The sequence below is a fragment of the Vanessa atalanta genome, chromosome 3 (assembly GCF_905147765.1).
Source record: "Vanessa atalanta chromosome 3, ilVanAtal1.2, whole genome shotgun sequence".
Classification (NCBI taxonomy): Eukaryota; Metazoa; Arthropoda; class Insecta; order Lepidoptera; family Nymphalidae; genus Vanessa; species Vanessa atalanta.
The window spans coordinates 2,255,671-2,277,578 of NC_061873.1; the positions used below are offsets into that span (position 1 = coordinate 2,255,671).

Consider the following 21,908-nt stretch of genomic DNA (forward strand, 5'->3'; position numbering starts at 1 on the left):
TTCGATTTGTGGGTAGGATAGATTTTTTTCTCGTCGTCGACGTGACACTCACTTGAAGAACTTGTCGAACATGCGGTCGTTGACGTGCTTGGGCCCCGTGCCGTACAGCTTGGCCACGGTGTCGCTGTCGGGGCAGTAGCTGTAGAGCGCCCGGAACTGGCAGCCGGCGTCGCGGAACAGCACGAGGAAGTGCTTGCTCTCGGAGCGCGCGACCTCCTCGAGCACGCGACGCTTCGCCTCGGCGTTGACGGCGCCCGGGAACACGCAGTACTCCACCGCGTTCAGCATTATCCCGCGATTCGATTTCGTCGCTGGCTGTTTGTATAATCTCGGACCTGGTACAGGGAGGCAACTTTCTAGACGCGTTCAAGATAATTGTTAGCATTTCGTTATAAGTAACGGTGGTATCTATAAGCACATCTAGTCGGTGGAGTGAAATCTCAAAAATGCCATGTATCTTAAATTTGTTTCAAAGTGTGTACAAAATATACTACGAAAATCCTATGATGTCACTAAAAGTTTTTCATAACAGTATTAATAATTTCGTTGCAAGTAATATATCTATAGTAACAAATACGTGAATCGAACATGAGGCAAATGATGCGACATTAATGTGTAGTGCCGTGATGGTGTTAATTTCAATTCTGTGTGAGGAAGCGAATGTTAAGCGATAACGATTAACGACGGACAAAATCATTTTGTTAGAATACAATTACAAAATGCTCTCATTCAAGAACTGTTCTCAAACCATGCCTTAAAATAACTCATAAAGGTAGTTGGCATGACATCGCTAAACTGACATTACTCGTGACTGTGTGTTCAGTATGCAGTTAGTCGTGAACTTAACTACTACGTAGTAACGTTTAACTTAAACCTTTACGTCGTTCTCGGTAGGTTGCTTTAAAAGTGAAATAAATATCTAATTATGCAAAAATATATAAATCATTCGGTTGATCTTTTTTATACGTTTTAATAATACATTATATAATAAATGTCTAGTTATGAGGGTACATTTTTAGCCCGAGGACACCCTTCTCAAAATTAATTTAAACTCGATAAGGTTATCCTCGAGTTACCAAAAAATATACCCTCATTAACGCTCATCGCTCTTACAACTAACTTTTGTGTCGTCTTCTCAAGTAAACGACCAATCTACAATACTCGAAAAGTCCTCTAGTCATTCAACGCTAAACGTAACGGCGCACAAAGCTCGGCCAGGCACTCACCGGAGTAGTCCATGATGGAGGAGTGCGTGGAGGACACGTCGGAGGAGTCGTCGTGGCGCCGCTTGCCGATGGCGCCGGGCAGCGCGCCGGGCAGCGAGCCGGGCCCCGACGCCGGCGAGCCCAGCGCGCGCAGGCCGGGCGACGCGGCGCGGCGCGGCGGCGTGGCGCGGCCCAGCCCCGAGTCTGCACACGCGCCACTGTACTCGCACGGCACGCTCTCGAGCGGATGCTTACACGTCTTTTAAGCTTAGTCGACGAAACGACCGACCGCGATACAATTGCTGCTTTTGAGCATCGAGGGACATCAATTTCGAAGATTCTTATATTTATCGCAAAAATTATCCTTAAAAACGGTTAAAGTTGATAGACAGTAATGATTTACATTGCAAATACCATGTTCATTGTTAAATGTATAGAATATTATCAATATTGTATATACATTCTCCAAACGTCTAGAAAGTCATGTATATTCGAATACATTTTTTATTAAAAAAAATATTCTAACAAATACAAACAACTATAAACAGACGGACAAGAAAAAACACTTTAATAAAAAGCTTCGATTGCATTTCAATTAATGAATTTAAGTCATCAACCTGTTAGCTTACAGTTAAGCACTTGTAACTATAGGGTCGCAAAAGTAAATTAAATTTTATATATTATTATTTATGTATAATAAATTGTTATCATTTAATCAAAGTTGAAAAAATAATTGGAGATATGTGAAGAATAAGTTAGGAGGAGAATTGACAGAAACTGCACTATTATTGTGCTTAAATAAAAAAAAAAGAAACATCCTAAATGAAAGTCTAGTATCCTCTAACTCTAAAATCCTTAATTTAGATCAGAGTAAAAAAGTCATAGATACTTTTTTACATTTTTATTGTTTTTTAACTTAAAAAAATAATAATAATAAACGGATTCATAAAATTTTTTTTAAATAATAGAAGGCCGAATGTTAGTTTCCCAGTTAGTATACGTATTATTAATCTAGCATAAGTTTAGGATTAGCAAAGAAAAGTTATGACTTTTTAATGTGTTTTATACTCTATTAATAAAAACTATAATATGTATCTAAATAACTGACTCTATTCCTAATAAAGCTAATAATTATAAATTATTTATTTTCGATATATTAAGAATACTGGAGATAAAAAAATTATATCTAGAATGTTCTACGACATGAAGCATCTGATTACATCGGCAAGCGTTCTGACCATTCATATGGACAACTGTCAGCTATCGCAAAACAAAATGATTAGGCACAAACTTATACCAACAGAAAGCTTGTATTTTTATGTATCTTGTCTATGATAAGCATTTACAAAAAAAAAAAAAATCAGAAACAACAAAAATGTAGACTAAAAAAATTTACCTTTTTTTTTTTTTAAAAGAAAGAAGTCGATGTACATTTCTCTCTTACTATTTTAAATAAACTTTTGTAGAATAACGATAGAAATATTTAAATAATATTAACTTAACATAAAAAAATAAACAACAGGAATCGAATATATGTAAAATACATATTGTGTTGAGTTGCATAGTTTCATTGTTTACTATATTCTTTACATTAAAATAACAATCGATTTCTCTGTTAAATATTTAGCACAAATCTGAGAAGACGATGTCATACCAACACCAATAGAAATAAAAATTATAAATAGGAGCATGCATCCCATAAATATAATAAGATATATTACCTTTTGAAAATAAACCACAACCTTGCAGCAACGATACATAAGACAAAACAACCACTACGACCCAAAATAAACTTGATGTGCACAAGACAGAATACGCAATAGGGGGATGTTATTAGTTTCAAACCAATCGTTTCCGTAAAACATAACAAATGTTTAAAAAAATCGATAAAATAATATAACATCATTAAAGATTATGCCATCTCTTTCTCGTGACTGCAGACAGACAGGATTTTGATTTTTTTTAGTCCTGTCAAATTAGTTTAGAAATTGCATACAAATATGAAACTACATTAATCTATGCCATCAGTAATATTTGTAGGCTGTAAAATTCTTTTACTTTTGAAAATATACAAAAAAAGATAAACGAATATAAATGTGATATATGGACAGTTCGATTATAATTTTGTATAATTAGCGTGAACATGTACCAATACAGACGTAACATCCCCCTACATGCTGCAACGAAAAAAGAACCTCACCAAGCAGGGCACCGGCTACCGTGAGTGAAGCCTGTACAAGTTACATCTGTGTTTATTCAAACGTGTCTTACCGCACAAGTTCATAAGAGAGCTAGATTTCCTCCCCGCCTTAAAGTTATTCTGGTAAGTGGAATATTTAGACCTTCCACGTGTCGACTGTGGTTCATCATTCACACGCTCTGAAATGTTTCCTATACATGTATGGCATCACACAGGAACATGCGATGGAGCCCCGCGAGCCGCCCGCAGGGCTGCCAGTTATATTTATTTTCAATTATACATTCTCAAAATACAACTATCGCCTCAGTGAAAATGGAAAACGAAAAAAACTCATCTACCCGGCGATATTTCTTAAAAACCAAAAAGAAACATTATATACCAATTTATGAAAAGTATAATTTCATGGTAATGTAATACAGTAATAATGCATGCCACGTCATCATACAAGGGCACTAGTCACAGCTGGCAGCCCGGCCGCATGCGCGCCGGCCCCGGCGTCCGGACGGCAAACTCATACACCGGAATAGGCATGTAGCAAACAAAAGTTTATAATCGCGAATGCAAAACATCGGTCAACTCGAACGCATGATACGCTACACGGGTCGCTGGAATCCGATTTATGATATGCGCGGAAGGTCTAGAGGGGGTTTCGTATTCTGTAGAGAAAGAGCTACTGAAAACCTCTCTCTGCTGTTTTAGTTCGGGATTGCAAACTAACTAATACGGCCAAAATAAAAAATATATCAAGCGTAATTTTGCATATGGAGTGTATCTAGCCAATCTATGCATTGCTGAAATCATACACATATATAATAAATCTTTAAATAAAATATAAATAAAGGTAAAGCGTCTACAAAAAAAAATATATCAAAGAAGCTTCACCGACTAAGGGGTACTGAGCCATATGACCAATCAAACGTGTTCATTCATTCACAAAAAAATCCAAAACATTATGTTAAATAGTAATACAATTTTTTATAAATGGTGGAAAAAAATTGTATTTTTTTATACGAAGGATTGAAGAATGTTTTACGTTACGTATATTTTAGTACCATACTACATGAAAACATTCTAGAATCCTCAACACCACAATATTTCGAAACTGTCATCTCATCTTAAAAATTGTTTAATAAAAATTAATGTATTTATGTGATGATAAATATTTTTGAAAAAATAAAGAATTTATTGACCCAGAAATGAGATGACAATCAATGTCACGGATCCCACTCGTAAATGAACTATAATAATTTTTATCGTCGCAAAGTTCGGGACAAGGCACACGCGATCACATTACAAGTGGGTCCGCTGGCCTGCGAAGCGGTCATCGTTAGTAGCGATAGCGACGGGCGGGCTCGGCGGCGCTCACCTCGCGAGGTCTTGCAGGAGCCGCGCCGGCCCAGCCCGCTGGACGCGCTGCCGGGCGACACGCCGCCGCGCTCCTCCACCGGCGACTCTGCGACATTCGTATTGCATCCATTTATTACACGACTGCCGACCGCGTCGAATTACTGATTTAATACGTCATTTCATTGTTAGCAGATATTATTTATATATTTGTTTTAATTAGACAATATTATAGTAGTGAATTTTTTTGGATACCGTATTAAAATCAGCTAAAACGAATCGCATGATACCGCAAGAGGAAACTCACCAAAACCTAGAGGGTAGAAACACCTACCGTTAACAAAGTACTGAGACTTCGACCTTATCAATAACCAAAAAAAAATATCTTAGAATTTCAATGCTGCTGACACGATTTGATAAAAATAATATGGAAATAAATATGAAACAAACATAAATCATGCAGTAGCGCAGTTTACAAAAATAAACATTATCTTGAATATGTGAATTATTTATCTTACGTCATGTCGTATCTAACCACACAAACAGACACTAGAGAGTGCACAGGCCTCTAACATTAGACAACATATATTATAATCATAAGCTTATGTTACCGTTACTATTGTTATCTGCATGAATAACAAATTTACCTCTGTAGAGGGCAGCCCTCTCGGCGAGGTTGTCCTGCGATCCGCGGTAGTAGTCACGTCGCATGGTGCCTGCACACGCACACGTACACGCACACGCACACGCACGTCGCCGCACGGGGACATAGCGAACAAAGCAAGGGGGGCAGCCGCAAATCAATAAGTGTAGTGCTTACAATTCCTAGTGTTATACGAGAATTTTATTGACTGCAATGTAATTTCAACCCTAAAAAATTTGGGTATGTTCATTAAATTTATATGTATAGAATATAAGTTTTCCGGATATATATATTTTTTGTTTTCGTCGTTCTTTTGTTCGGTAGTCTTTGCAGTCTAATAAATGTATCGTATCATAAGCGCTACATGTAATCATAAAAAGTTTAACAAAACAGCTCAAATATTTAGTTTCTACGTAAATAAAACAATTACTATAAGTTGAGCAATGAATTTGAGCTATTTTGTTTATAAGCTAAACCAAAAACATTGCGACGTTGTGTCAAAATATTTTAGGAAAAAAAGGATACTATACAATTAATAGCTTGAGTTAGCAAATTTCAAAGAAAACATTTGACATTAATTTGAGTGCGGTTAAATAATATCTAGCATTATAATAAATTGTCTTAGCCACATCTCATGCGAGCTTTAGCTTTGAGGTTCTGAGAGAGTGGGTAGATTGTGTGTAATTTGTATGATGTGTTTTTAAGATAATTTTAAATCATACATATATAATATTTATATGTTAACCGCTACAAGCAATAATAAATAAAAGAAATATTCTTTTGACCAATATAATAATATATGGTACAGAAAAACAACCGTTCGTGTACTTTATCAGGAAATTGTCTCAATTTCGCACCGAGAAATTACCGTTCCTACTTCAGATAGTTTTTGAAAAAAAAAATCAATAAGAATCGATCCATACGATGGCCGATTGTATTACGTTTTTATTCAAATATCTAGTAAGTAATTAGATACTCAAAATCATGTCTACAAACAATAATATTTATTAAAAAAAACAATTATTTTATTTTTTTGGATAAGGCTACTGTTTGTCAACAATAAACTATTTATAAAAGAGGGTTGTATACCTTTGTCGTTAATCTCGTTAATAATCGAAGCTTATCAAAATAGAGAAGCGAATAATTAAAATGTATGAATAATAGTTTAGTATTTGTAAATATGTAGCGATTTGTGTACGTGTTTGAGTGAACATATTAAGGCATATCAAGTTCCGATTCATACCGGTGAGGTTGGTGGCGGAGGGCTGCTTGCCCGCCAGCATGCCCTCGGCGGCCTGCAGCGCGCCGCTGTCCACGTGGATGGTCTTGGGCCTCGCACGCGTCGGCAGCTTGCCCCGCAACCGCGCCCCGCTGGTGGGCGGGCCGCTCGCAGCGCCCACGTGCATGCCGCCGCGCGACAGCGTGTCCAGGAACTCCGACTTGTCGAACACCTTGCCCTGGAACCCGGAACGACTGTGTCACTCGTTGCCCTCGAATATTGTTCATCGGAACTATATCGATAGGCGCACCTCCCGCTCGGCCTCCTCGACGGCCTTCTTGAGCTTGTACTGCGCGAGGATGGCCTGCCGCCGCCGCGCCTGCTCCTCCTTGCGCGCCGCCTTCATCTCCGCCTCGGCCTCGTCCCGCGCGCGCCGCGCCGCCGCCGCCGCCTCGGCCCGCGCGCGCGCCTCGTCCGCCCGCTGGCGTCGCTGCAGCGACAGCAGCATGATGCGCTCCTTTTTGCGCTCCATTTCCTCGGCGGAATTCTGCCGATTTACATGGGAGATGCAGTTTGATTAGATGAGAAACGACGACGAAATATATTAAATTATATTATGTTACAATGTGATAATTATTACAGTTGCCGATATGTACACTCACGGGGTCAGGGTTGAGCTCGCCGATGACGAGCGCGGCGGGCTCGGCACTAGGCGGGCGCGCTCGCTCGCGCGGCGCCTCCGTTCGAGGCGTCTCGCGGCGCTCGTCGCTCCGCTCTTCGCGTCTGTCGTCGCGTCTGTCGTCTCGCCGGTCGTCTCGCCGGTCGTCTCGCCGGTCGTCTCGCCGGTCGTCTCGCCGGTCGTCTCGCCGGTCGTCTCGCCGGTCGTCTCGCCGGTCGTCTCGCCTGTCGTCGTGCCGGTCGTCGCTCCACGTGCTCTCAGGACTGCGCTCGGGACTCGCGAACTCGGAGCGCTCCTTCCGCGGGGAGCCCCGCTTGGCCCGCAGCGGCGGCTTCGGTCGTTTCGGTTGCTCGTTGTCGAACGAAATGTAGAAACCCTTCTCGTTAGTCTCAGCGGGCTCATCGAGGCGTTGGAACGAGTTCCGGCCGAGCGAGGGCCTCGTCGGGGACGGGATCCGGTAGGTCCGCGTGCCGGACGAGATGTTCAGTCTATTGATGCCCTGCCGGAGCGCGTCGTCCTCGGCGTTGCCGATGAAAGATATGTTCTGGGGCTCCATGTCGTCGGGAGGCGCCGGGACGGAGTTTTGCGCCTGGAGTGCCTGGTGAGGTTGATGCGTCTGCTGTGGTTGATGCGTCTGATTAGATTGATGCGTCTGATGCGTTTGGTGCGACTGATGAGTTTGACTCGCATACTGCGGCGGATGTGGCGAGTGTAGCTGGTGCAGCCCTACTGGCTCGGGCCGCCGAGCCTCTGGTAGGGATCCCTGGCGCTGGGGAGTCCTCGAACGTCGCGGACTCGATAGCGGCGGTGATTGCGATGAGTATTGGTTAGGGTTTATCACAGTATAGCTCAAATGGTTTTGCGTTTCTCGAACGTTTTCGGTGCCGTTCTGGTACCGGTCAGTATTGTAGTGAACCTGGAAAGGCTGGTTCGCCCTCTCATGTAAGACGAAGCCCTGCGGATTCCAGTTTTTTTCGGGAGGAGGTTGAGGCGAGGGAGATTTCCATGTCCTCTGCGCCGGTTCGGGTTGCGGTGGCTGGTACTGGTTCTGCTGATGGTTCTGCTGATGTAGCTGCAAATTAGAATTAACTAATTATTAGGTTGACTTTAACAAACAATGTGCTCGTACAATTACCAATCGCTATAACGCATTTCCATATTAATTTTATTTACAGTTGTAAAATTTCCAAATAGTATTGATATACCGCATAGACCCAACCGCGCGTCGTGCCTCGCGATAGCGGTCGCCCACGGGCCGGCCCGTCAGTGCCTACCTGCCAGCCCCGGAGCTCGTTCTCCTGCTGCAGCTGCGCGTGCTGCGCCCACGTGCGTCGCTGCGGGGGCGCCGGACTGTCGTGCAAGTAGAACTGCTGCCGACCGAAATCTTGTTCTATATCCCTGTACTGATATTGGAAATTCTGCTGGCCGCCATGCGGGCCACCCGGCTGGCCGACCTGCTGCCCGGCGGGCGGGCCCGTCTGGCTCGCCTCGTAGTTGTAGAAGTCGCGCGGGAGGTGCGGCGTGGACCCGAACGCGTTGATCGGCCGCGACACATTGTGCTGTGAGCTGAATTGGCTGTGCTGCAATCGAGTGGGCGGAGGCGTGAGTGCTGCGCTTGCGCTTCGTGTTGGTGGGGGTTACGAGAGAAGGCAGGGAAGTTCCGGTCAGGACTAGACATGAGCCGTAGCCGACGACGGAGATGATATATTAATTGATCGGTAAATACGTTTTTATGCTCAACGATTATAACTGAAATTCATTAATTCGTACTGGAATTTAATTTTACAATGATATTAAGGAATATAAAGCTTATGGCCGCAACGGGAGAACGAGCCCACAACCTCTGTGCTTGTTGCAAGTTTTAGTGTTTATTTTAAACTGACATTTGAAACTTACCAGCTGAGGAATGTTTGGTTGAATGTTTTGATACTGTTGCTGGAAGGGGGATTGAGGTGGCTGATGCTGTTGGAACATTTGCTTCGCTTGCTGTTGCTGCTGCTGCAACTGTTGTTGTTGCTGTTGCAATTGTTGCTGCTGCTGTTGCAGCTGCTGCTGCAGCTGCTGATTTTGTTGCTGCTGTTGCTGCTGCTGTTGCTGTTGCTGTAGCTGGCTTTGTTGAGTGGCGAGCCTCGCGATGTCACTCTGTATATCCTGCAGGCTGGAGTTCATTCTGTAAATATTAGGTACTGGCTTTTGCGCGGATTTATTTATCTACGTTAAAAAGTAACAAACATAAAAACAGAAATAGAGAATATCCAAAGAGAAAAATAAAATTAAAAGAAAATTGATGATGACAGATGTAAATGATCTAATACAGAGAGAGAACACTTACTTTGCTATCGATTGCTGATACTGTTCCATCGCTGCGTTTTCCGCAGCTTGATTTGGCGCTTCAACGACCATTTCCTATAGAAATAAACTTCGTCAGTAACTATTCATATGTTTCCAAAATTCGCGATAAAATATTCTACATTTCTATGAACACATTATTATAAAACAATAATATAAATTATTTTACGTTATCTAAATGATTGTTTTAAAATATATGTTCCTTCTTTAAATGTACTAAAATTCTCTATTATAGTTCAGTACAATTAAGCTCCTTTATATAAATAATAATAATGCTTTATTTAAAATAAATAATAATTTATGAAATGAAAATTAACGATTCATAACACTGACAGCATTCGTATTTACAACAACTAAAGGCAACATAACGATAAAATATTTATAGCACTCAAGCTTATATATAATGTTCTTCAAAGTAATTGAAATTTATTAAATAATGTAAACGCCAATTTCACACAAGTTTAGTTACATACATGTGATTTAACATGCAGTTTATTTACGATAACATGCACAACAAAAAATTAACGACATACTTTATAATATTTTTATTAGATATTACCGTGCTACTTTGTGTGGGAATTGTAGACGTAAGTTCGATTGTCGTGAAAAGGATATCTTAAAATCGAAAATCCATCACGATAACGAGTCATACAAATAGACATAACCTTAACTTTTATTAGTTTCCGCCTACAACATAGTCTCCACTAATTTGGTGCTGTTACTCATAATTTATGCTTTGGCAATCTCTACGCGTATTAGTGACGATATTACTTAAAATACTTTGACGGTGTTTAATAAAGAATTTAGACCGTTCAAGTCAAAACGTTTATTACTATGAATAAAACAAATTCTAAATAAGAAGACATTGATAGTGTAACTGGTTATAAAAGACGAACCAAAATCTATTAAAAAGTTAACTGTAAACGATATCAAATTCAGTAAAAATGTTAATCGTGTGTGTGTGTGTGTGTGCGTGTGTGTGTGCGTGCGTGTACTGACCTGCGCGGCGTCCTGCTCGTCGGCCGGCGTGCGCGCGCCCTTGCCCTGCAACACGCGCCGCCACCACATGCGTTAGGCTACACTCTCTTACGTGCGAACAAGTATGCCACTCGATTACGCTACGTGTTCACATACATTTTTTATCTCTATTTTACGTTCTATGTTATTTGTGACATTGTGCTTTATTAGTACAGACGTACGGAGTGATTCTATTTTTGAATTATTGTGAGACTGTAATGTGTAGCTTTGTTCGTTCTAAAATTCAATTAAATTTTAAACTTGCTGCTTTGCGCGGTCGTAACTTTCCTCAGTAAATGCAAGACTTTTTTTTAAACCGAGTTGATAGTTTATATGTCAAAGAAGAAAACAAACAATGTCAACTTTATGACATTAGTGTAGTCTTTTATATACGTAATATACACATATTGATTTTAATATTTTCATATAAATCACTGGGGAGGGGGTAGCAATTACAGCATTTTTTTTGTATCAAATACGCACATGCGATTCATAAAATTTGATTCTTAATAAAAAAATGTGCAAAATCTTACGAGTGACAAAAATGTAATTAAACTTATGAAGACTGCTCAATATGGACGAATCTTATGACATTATACATGGTGTTTATGCATCGCAAAATATTTATGAATTTAAAACTGTTTCGATACATAAAAGCTGCCGTTATCTACAACGCATGACGTACTCAATGTAAAGCATAATGTATTTATATAAACTATCTGATCATAATGTAAATAAAATACGTAAATATGTGATATAATCAAACACACCTTTGCATAATATAACCAATTGCCGATACAATGTAACGATATCCGAATGAAAGCTGTGTAAGCATGAACGAAACTAAGTCGAATTATTTGTACAATCGAAATACTTCACAAAAATAATCTATAAATTAAAACTTCTAGAGCTAAGTTGAATAAAAAATCGACTTGTTCATATTTGGGCACTCACCAAAGAGGCCAACTGGTATTGCAAAAACGTCTCCTAATAAAATAGAAAAATATATTTTATGTCCGTCCAATTTTACATTTATGAAAGAAAATAAATTTAATAGAATTTGAGTAATATTAATAACAATATCCAAACCGAAAATATTTAAAAAAAAATGTGTATAGATTTGATTTAATTTAAAGTAATTTTTTAGCTTTTATGTAATCGTTTAAAGCGTAATCAAATATAAAAACTGAGGCAAATATTTTGTTCACACCCGTCTACCACACATACCCCGTAACAAGACATTATCTTTATATCCTATTCCAACCAAACGATTAAAGATAAACAGCATTTATAGTATTCCGATGATAACGTCACTAATACTCAAAAAGCCATTTTTATACGAATCCATAGTGAATATCATCGATGGTGAATCAAGGTCACCAATGATATCATATCAATTCCATGTCTAAGTTCTTTAGTTGTCTTATCTCCTCCTTTGGTTGGAATAGGCTATACACACATAATTTTGACCACAGAACTTATTATCGTTAAACGTTTTTGAGCCATTTTGGACAGAAAACAATTTAAAAATCACACATTCCAAATTTAACCACACTATAACACCCACCCCTAAACAACATTCGTTTGATCATCGAACAACATCTCATTACAAAGTTCGCGTGCGAGTCGATCGCCACCCGAAGCCGAGGCCTGCCCTCGGTATTACGGCACTAACAGGCAAACGTCGGCCGGCCCCGACCCGCGCACGTGAGCCACTCACCCGCGTGACGGCCTGCAGGAAGGCCTGCTGGCCGAGCTGCTGGCGCTGGCGGCTGACGGCCAGCTCCATGCGGCGCTTGTCCTGCTCGATGCGGCGCCGCTTCTCCTCCAGCTTGAGGCGGATGTTGTTGAGCTGCGCCGCCATGGCCTGGCCGCCGCCCGCCGCCTCCTCCGCCGCCGCCTCGTCGCCGTCTTTGTACGGAACCACCGCTCATTATGATACACTAGCGACCCGCATCGACCGACTACCTCTACCGAGTGGACCGCGGCTCAGTAACGACTTTGTAACGCTCCATGGGCCCCGCGTTCGGGGATCAGGGTAATGTTTGGTACCGTTTCGTCGTCGAAACGTATTCAGCAAATTATATAAAAAAATAAAATGTACAAATAAAATAAAAAAAAATCGCGTCGTTACGTAAGAGGCGGTACTGACTGGGCTGGGTCTCGTGCTGCAGGAAGTGCTGCTGCCACGTGGTGGTGCTGGGCGGGGGCGTCGAGAACGACGTCTTGCGGCGCTCCGGCGTGCCCGGCCCTGCCGGCGCACACACGTGACTCATTAACTCCGCACTGCGGTACTACATGCGTATTGCTCGGTGTTCGAAACATATTCATTATATACTTTTATTCATTTAAGACTATTTTTCATTTAATTATTAAATTAAAAATATATATATCTATATTTGAAAAAAGTGAAATAAAAGATATATTAAGCACGACTGACTTTCAATAAATAAAATGTATAATAGAATGATAATCACTGATATTTGCAATATAAAAACAATGACTCAAATAATTTTACAAATGAAAATAATGTATCATAATTAAAGATAAATAATTCGATCGTTGTGACATTATATGTACACTCGTTCATACATCACTAGTGCTTGATAAAATATGAAATGAAATAATAATTTGCTTTAAAGATTTCTGCTTCGATTACAAACATTAAATATCATGCATCAAGCAAAGTCAGTCGAAAAATTTATCTTAACATGTGCGATATTAGTCCGGGAATATGTGGTCAAATGAAAGCGAAATGCAAAGCTGCTAGCATCACTATTGAACCAAACTACGAGGGGTTATTCAAATCATTCATAATTTTTTTTCTTATAGCTGTGACATAGTGTCAAACATCCTAATATAAAAAAAAAATTATCGCTTTTTTACCTCCAAAATGATAACAGAATTGTGATCCACAGACGAATGCATTGTCTTAGGCGTGAATGATTATCTACCATGAAATCAGTCGATGTTTAGTCAACATACCTGTCTGATCACCGTTATTCCTAATTTTATTGAGATCCGCGAAGCTTGTTTTTGTGACGTCACCATCCGGGGCGTCCCGTTCGTTTAAATAAAACCCATCCCCACCGCCCTTATGGTTGAACCCGAAGTTCTGTGAGAGATTAATTGTATCGCTGCTGAGCTGTCGCTTGATGGGGTGGAAGGGAGGATCCGCGGTCTGCGGCTGCGACTGCTGACGCTCAACCTTCTGTCGCTCGTCCTGGGAACCGTTCTGGTAGTCCCCGTGGAAAAATTGAATGGAGCCGCGAATGTCTTGCCGAGAGGAACGAAGAGGCGGATTATAGTCTAGTGGGCCTGTAAATAAGAGTGTTACAACATCAAAACTAGATTAATCTGTTACTTAATATTAATTAATTATCTGAAATGACCAACGATCAATATTTAAACGATTCAAAATTTCCATATTTCAATACTTAAAACGACAGCGATGTCGTATATCGTGCGTTTTAAAAAATAAAAATTTAAATGATTCAAGACGGTCGAAACCGCACGTTACACGAGCATAGTATACTCGTCACTCGTGCATTGTGAACCCAGCATCGAATTATACGTATAAAGATGGTTCACCGGCGGGCGCGGATATCTTGCGGACGTTGGCGAGCGTGGCGAGCTCCTTCTCCGGGTTGCGGCCCGCGAAGTGCAGCCGGTCCTGCGAGCCGCCGAAGTTCTCCACCGTGAGCTGGCTGTCGTCCGTCACGGACGAGCGCCGCGAGCGCCGCCCCGCGAAGCTGCTCTCGCGAGACTCCGCCCAGTTGGACGGCCGCCCCGCCGCCGTCACGTGCTCCGCGAACACTGCGGCAGAGCGCTCCTTTATTAGCTCATTTGAGTCATAATTGAATGTAAAATTATTTTTCCTAACGATGACGATTCGAATTAACATTTATCTTGCAAAACAACAACTTTCATCTAGTTACAAAACATCGACAACGCGACTCACTCTCGTCGTCCCGCCGCGCCATGGCGGAGAGCGTGGTGATGGCCTTGCGGCTGTGCACCACGAAGTCGTCCCGCTGCGGGCTGCAGCTGCGGCGCTCGGGCGTGGAGCACGACGAGCGGCTGGCCGCGCCGCGCGCGCGCACGCCGCACGCCGACGGCGAGCGCGACACTGCACATGCGACCGTATGCTCATAGTATTACAGCTCAACGACAACTCGCTTAGTTTGTTATCTACCACTATGTTCTGGAAATATAGTTATATAGTTAAACTTGCTATTTCAAATATTCCTGTCATGAGACTCAAATTTTAATGATTTATAACAGTAACCTAATTTATTTAAAATTTAAATAAATGAATATTATTATTTTAAGTGAGAGGTTTAATAAAATAAATGTAAACTTGGTATGTGCATTCTAAGAACAACGACCTACGCACACTACTACAAAGCGAACAGCTGAAAACAAACAATCACAATGGGAACTCAAAAAAAATATTAACTACACTTACCGAGGCAATTCAATCTCACATGATTTTCGTGTAGAAAAAACTACATTAAGATTTGTATCCACAGTTTTACTACTTTTACGTTATAATGTAATAAATATATAACATTTTATATATTTCTTGGGAGCCTTGAGGACATAACGTCAATGACTCCATGCCTGTGGTTAAATGTGCTGAGAAGCATTAAAATGGCAAAAGCGTCAATGCATGCAAAGCATTGTTTCAGGTGAACTAAAACTGGCAGGAATTAACTATTAAAAAGCTGGATTAATTCATTAAAAGCATACAGTAGGCATTTTGTTATAATAAATAAAAACTAAAAATAACAAAAAGACATCAACAATAAATGCCGGAACACAACTTTAACATTTTTCTCCGTCATCATTATCGACAGTCACATGTATTCCAGCAGCTCTTAAAAAAAGCATCGACGAATCAACGAACAAACACGTACAACACGAATGGTTCCCTCGGTGAATGAACTCGGCGAAGGCAAGGAAATAATAGATCTCATTTCGAATCGAAGGAGACAATCACAAGTCTCGCTATCTTAGGAAAAGAGTTCACATTTCGATTGCCTCCCCGCGGACGGAGGCGGCACACGCACACGACACGCACACGCACACGCACACAGTACCTGCGAAGGGCGGCGCGTGCGACGGCGCGTGCGGCGCGGCGCGCAGCTCGGGGATGGGCTGCGGCGGCGGCGGCGGCAGACAGCGTCTGTGCCGCACGCCGTGCGCGTTGCACTCCTCGCTCGCTACACACGCAGGCCCGGATTTAGGGGAGGGCGACCGGGAGAGGGGCCCCGATAGATTCCGACGTATTTAATGTGATATATGTTTAGGCGTCTAGATCTAGTCGAATTATAAGACCGATACAAAGAGTAAATAAATTATTGACAAACCTTACTGACAGAAATATAATTTTTCAAATTAATACGTTAAATAATAATTAGGGGCCTCCACTCCTCTGTTGCCCCAGGGCATCCACTCCTCTGTGGCCCCAGGGCCTCCAGACCTTTAAATCCGGTCCTGTACACACGCAACACGCGGTCATTCCCGCGCTACTCTACTACCGCGCGACACGCACGCCTAGTTATCCTAGTTTATCGGTCACTGTTCTGAAAGGAACTCCGAGCGTTGAGTTTTGAAAAGATCGAAAATGCGTGTATTTTTTTTTGTCATTAGTAAAATTTTACAGCCAATTAGTGCAGATATATTATATTAACAGTGTGAGAAGCTCGTCGTCGGTTAATCGGTTCATCGCTTTTTATATTGTAAATTGTAATTAAATTCAAATTCATACTTACCCTTAAATTTTCTTGAAAAGAGAGAGTAATAAAGAAAAATCATAAAAAAAAAGTATAATGATCGATCCACATGATATAATATTTTTTCCATAACATTGATTATATATATATGTATACAATATTCCCCGTAATAAAATTATAAGCCTGTTTGTCGAATAAATATGTTGCGTTACAAAAGCATTACTCCACCGCGTCCACGTATAATTTAATATATTCTAATGAAGTGGGCATAGGACCTTTGATATTATGACCACATACTCCCATTAGTTCTAGCATGCAACATTGATACATGTTATATTAAATATAAGTATGATTGTTGCCTGTACTCACCGCTTCCTGGATATTTAACCGATTTGACAGGATGTACTTCTAACATATTGAAAAGATCCGCGAGCATCGCTATTAAATTTTGACGCATTGACCTGAAAATTATTTTATCGCGAATGAACATTTATGCTATACACATTTTTTAAATTATCATAGAATAATAATTTTAAAAAAAGTGTGTTAAGGAGAATCCTTTAAACAAGTAAAAAATACAAATGTACCAACACGAAAAACGAATTTGTGGATGTTTTGAAACTTTTAAGAGAGTTTTTTTATGCTCTTATTATATTTCGCTCTTTTTATTTTACTTAGAACAAAACAAAGGATTTTTGAGAACATTTTATATTCTGTAGAAGTTATAATCGAAATAAAACAAACTCTCACCCTCGCATATACGTAACGTCCTCTGGCATCATGTGGAATATGTTGTGAGGTAGACTGTTCTGACAGAACTCGTACACCAGCATGAGATTATGCAGGCAGTCTTGTATGGAGGCCATGCGTCCCACGCGCACCGCCGACCGCGGGAGAGCCTCGGGGCAGTAGAACGAGATGAGGGCGGCCAGTGCGGTGCCGTCGCACAGGTCTTGGAGACTTTTCACCATCGGCACGTGTGACGATGTGTTCTCCTGAAAAGGGAATATTTTCATCTTATTTTACAAGACCTCGGATAATGCTTTAATATTAATTAGTAAAGAAATTGAGCCAGCTCATCGCTTAACCAATAATAATGATATTATAGATTTCAAGTAAGACGTGCAAGTGAATCACCGTTTTTACAAGATCAAGTTTACATTTGTAATGAAGGTAACCATTTTTCGAAAGTTTTGAAGAACTTTTGTATCCCAAATTATTGTATATATCTGCTTAATTTAAAACTAGTAATTTGCAACGGCGAAATTGTCTTATGCAAACTTAGTAATTTTTTGTTTTTCTAGAATTTCCATCCATAGAGATCACAACCCAAACAGTATTTTCAATAATGCTTTGAATCTGAAAATTTGAAGGATATATGCCGAAGCTAGACATTTAGCAATACGAATATATGTACATATATTGCACAAATAATCTCAGCATCGTAGTTACCTCAGCCTTGTTAAGCGCTGCGCATGCAGCATTGATCCAACAGAGCAGACCATCTTCGTGAGGAATGCTGGAGCCGACGGGCAGCGGCTGACTAGTGCCGAAGCGTTGCGCTGCCGCTGACACGCGGTCTAACGTCACCACTTCCCGCGCGTATAGCATCATCACAGCTTCTATCACAGTCAAATGTGCACCCTGAAAATATCACAAAAACACAATATAATTACCTGTCTATAATATATCGCCACGATTAGCAGACAATGTCGCTTATAGACATTTTGAAATCGAACATGACTTACTTACATCGCAGTGACATACAGAGACTAAAACACATTGGCGTATATCAAACTTGGTTTCTGTTTTTAATCTTGTATAATCATGATTCAAGAATTATTAGTAAATAATTCATTGTAATATTATATATTAATAAAGAATGCTTCTTAAGATTTGATATTCATGTAGTCCATATATTTATAACTTATCATATAATGAATTAAAAAATATATCTTTAATAAATGTGGTTTAATATATGTATATACCAGCGAGACTTTTTAAAAAAAATATACAGATGTTTATATATAATTCAATAATGGACTTAAACATTTAATAAAATATTTGTATAATATCATTCGTTCGATTAATTTGTACAAATCCATTATAAGAGGAAAATACCCCCTCGAAAATCGTATCAAAACGAGTAACGATGACGTATTTGGAGACAAGATCGGTGTTATGTCGTGCAATGTGATTTATTTCTGAAACGCAAAGCATATAAATAAATCGGAAAAGTGTTGTCACTATCAATCACGTGTCCGATGCAGAATTCTTAATCCAATAAATGACACATGTTGAACGATTCAGTTCACCTATAAAGTTACTTTACTGCCTACAGTTGGCAATTATTTGTATGATATCTAGTATCATTGACTGCCTACGTCTGATCATATCAACGTTAAGCCTGAAGATAAGCATAATACATCCACGAATAGTATGAAAACGCCATTGCATTGTGTAAAATATGAATGCATTAAGAGAATATCGTGTAGGTAGAGAGCACTTTTTATTATAAACCTGCAAACATCGTATTGCATAATGCCGTTGATATTTAATAGTAGTAAAAAAAAAGGCAAATAATTTAAAAAATAAAATATTCAAAAAAACACCTGCAATAATACACACTCTTATACAGAAACAATAGTCACACATTAAGATAAACATTCTCGCGAGTAAAAAATGTGATATTATATAAAAGTTTTGTTTATAAAGTAATATATGTAATCAAAAAATTACACCTCTATATTTAAATCGTTCCTATCAAATCAAATATCTTAGAAAGTGTGACAAGATGTAAAAATTTTCTTAAGCAGTGATATTTCATCTATGCACTCTGTGATTATTTGTTGACAGTATTTGTTTTTTCATTTAAATTAATTTAAAATAAATACTACTATTATCTTCGTCTAGAATCATACCATTTTAAGTGGATTCGTTTGTATGAGCACAGTCTCGGTGAGCGCACAGTCCGGCGGGTCGGGCACTTGGACGCCCTTCCTCGACAACGTCTGCAGGATGTTCCAGTGGTTGAGGTTGTGGTAGTTGGGATCGGAGTACATGTTGGCCAACGCGAGGCAGTACAGCTCCGCGTTGGCCAGCCCACCGACAATCGGCGGTTTCAAATGCTCCTGATCCTGGAAATAAATAAAATATAAACCCAATAAGATATTCAATTGAAATTATAATCAGTTTGTATAAATGAATGAAATACAGACGAAGAATGACGCATTATGCAGACGCTGACAGTAATTAATTAATTTTAAGATAAATGCACTTTTATGAGAACTGATTTTCTCTTTTAATGGTAGATATCGTGGGTTGGATCATTTCTGGACAACACGATCTAATTATGAATGAAGCTGTTATTGTCTGTTCGTGGAAACAAGTTCCAATGGAATCCCGGCCTTCTACATAACACCGTTTCTCACATAGGCGTTTAACGCCTAACAAGTCAGTTTCGCTTAAATATTTTATTAATATTTTTATTAGATAGTTTTAGGTTTATTACAACTTTCTAACAAAATATCAATAATAGAGTTCAAAATGATACCATGATTTGGAAAACCAAGGCCAGAGCGCTTTTGGTCATGATAGATTAACCTAAAAAACAAAATTAGAGCGTGGTGAGAAAGAACCAAAAGATAATCAAAGAACCCCACGGCTTCGAGAAGAATCAAAGAACCCTGCGATTTGCAAGCGGGAAGCCGCTATATTATAATCGGGACTGGTCGGTTTGGTGCCAATTAGGGGAGGCATATGCGCAACAGTAGACCTAACGGCTGATGGATAGAACAAGAAATCTCAATACACGATAATATGTATTTACTGATTAGAAATAATTAGATCAGATTTAATATATACGACATCGTATATTTTGCTTAATCTGTTTTAGTCCCAAATTTCAGAAGCACAATAGTTCCAATAGTTTATATTATAAAAGCCCACATAAAATAACGAAGGATGTTTTTAATTTGTGGTTAAGGTAAAGAATGTGTGTGGATAATACGGAGGTCGCACTTCGTATTGAATATAAACGAGTTTATGAACAACAAAACATTTAACTGGTTCCGTAATTGTACCTGTAACGCATTAACGGCTTCTACATTTAACACACATCATTGCATTCGTTATGTGCGATTTTGAGAATTTAGCATCGGTATGTAGTGACCGTGATAAAAATGTATAATGGCGTGATAATTCTACAGGGTGTGACTTGACATTGCGTCACAGACTTAGAAGCGTTGCCCAACCTCATTGAGACGGGTGTGGTCGAACTTGTGACGTCATTTTTAATAAAAAAAACTTGGTTTTCATTAAAATTATAAAGCGACTAAATTTAAAAACATCCTTGCAACTACTGAACACCTTGTCACTAATCCACATTTATTTTCAAAACATGTTCACAAATGTATATATAGTTAGTATTGTCATTTCAAAAAAAACTTTTAACAAAAGATATGTATGTTACGACATCAAATTATCATATCATTGACCATGAAACTCTAAACTCTCGTGTGAAAATTGGTCATTGGCCATAAAAGTCGACCTCGCTAGCTCTCACTTTTGCTTCGATATATTCGATTAGTTTACTCATTCGAAAATATTTATGCAATCGCTGTATGGGCACAGCATACATACCACAAATGTACCACGCCGAATATATTATATTAATTACATTCACGCTAATGTTTTAATCGTAATCGTTATCAACCGTTAACACGCAAATGCTTATTAATTCAGGCTAACGCGTTTCGATATCTTATTGAGTATTACATTGTTAAATTTTATTTGAACGGTTAGATTTATTTATTTTTTAGAATTTTGTTAAATTATATTTTTATACGAACTGCGTACGACATAATATCGTTCGTAAACAAACCACTTATGTTTGTTAAAATATGTCCTTTTGCTCTAATAATTCAAATTGACACGATTGGCAAGAGATAAGGCTCAAGCTTAACCGTTTTACGTGCTTTCTGATCAACGGCAAAAACATCGTCAGTAACTAAACTCCGAGCTGCTACTGAGAATATGATATTTGAAACCTGATAATTTTTAATAACAAGATTTGACCTGAGACTTGAACTGAGGTACTACAGCCTTGTATGCCACCCATTAGACAGGCATAATAGCTCTCTATCCACTAGATCGTTCCTGTTAAATTGTTATATACTTTAATATACATTACCAAATTATATATTACACTCCATTCAAGCTTTATGAAAGTAGGCTTTTACTTCTCCAGTATTTAAACTAGGAATATTCCTACTTAATTTCACTAAGATCAGTCTTACTGTATAGTCGCGAAAATATAACGAAGAAAAACTTAATGATATTAATTTCCCATCATATATTTATTATATTTTAATGATTTTTCTCATGAATATTAATATAAATATCTATAATGATTATACATTATCTAAATTGTGTAGACATTTAACCTAGAAAAATTAAATGCCGCTGTAACGAGTAACTCATATCTATATCTCAAAACATAATTGTTACATTTAT

General features: G+C 39.3%; 1 protein-coding gene across 13 annotated transcripts in view; it reads right to left on the reverse strand.

Annotated features, from left to right (window-relative positions):
* Positions 1–21,908, reverse strand: part of LOC125077271 (patronin) — a 51,004-nt gene that overhangs the window by 2,289 nt on the left and 26,807 nt on the right. For 2 of the 13 annotated variants that reach the window (XM_047689164.1, XM_047689168.1), the window contains exons 3-24: positions 19,316–19,531; positions 17,847–18,038; positions 17,145–17,389; positions 16,764–16,855; positions 15,759–15,881; positions 14,618–14,785; positions 14,248–14,472; positions 13,642–13,974; positions 12,809–12,907; positions 12,377–12,567; positions 10,639–10,683; positions 9,623–9,696; positions 9,187–9,460; positions 8,565–8,870; positions 7,274–8,362; positions 6,922–7,158; positions 6,636–6,849; positions 5,397–5,465; positions 4,772–4,858; positions 3,477–3,596; positions 1,227–1,409; positions 53–335 (exon numbers count right to left, since the gene is read on the reverse strand). In XM_047689164.1, the coding sequence (XP_047545120.1) occupies positions 53–335; positions 1,227–1,409; positions 3,477–3,596; positions 4,772–4,858; positions 5,397–5,465; positions 6,636–6,849; positions 6,922–7,158; positions 7,274–8,362; positions 8,565–8,870; positions 9,187–9,460; positions 9,623–9,696; positions 10,639–10,683; positions 12,377–12,567; positions 12,809–12,907; positions 13,642–13,974; positions 14,248–14,472; positions 14,618–14,785; positions 15,759–15,881; positions 16,764–16,855; positions 17,145–17,389; positions 17,847–18,038; positions 19,316–19,531 (4,865 nt within the window). The remainder of the gene's footprint in view (positions 1–52; positions 336–1,226; positions 1,410–3,476; positions 3,597–4,771; positions 4,859–5,396; positions 5,466–6,635; positions 6,850–6,921; positions 7,159–7,273; positions 8,363–8,564; positions 8,871–9,186; positions 9,461–9,622; positions 9,697–10,638; positions 10,684–12,376; positions 12,568–12,808; positions 12,908–13,641; positions 13,975–14,247; positions 14,473–14,617; positions 14,786–15,758; positions 15,882–16,763; positions 16,856–17,144; positions 17,390–17,846; positions 18,039–19,315; positions 19,532–21,908) is intronic. The other 11 variants (XM_047689166.1, XM_047689165.1, XM_047689167.1 and 8 more) reach the window with 11 other exon arrangements.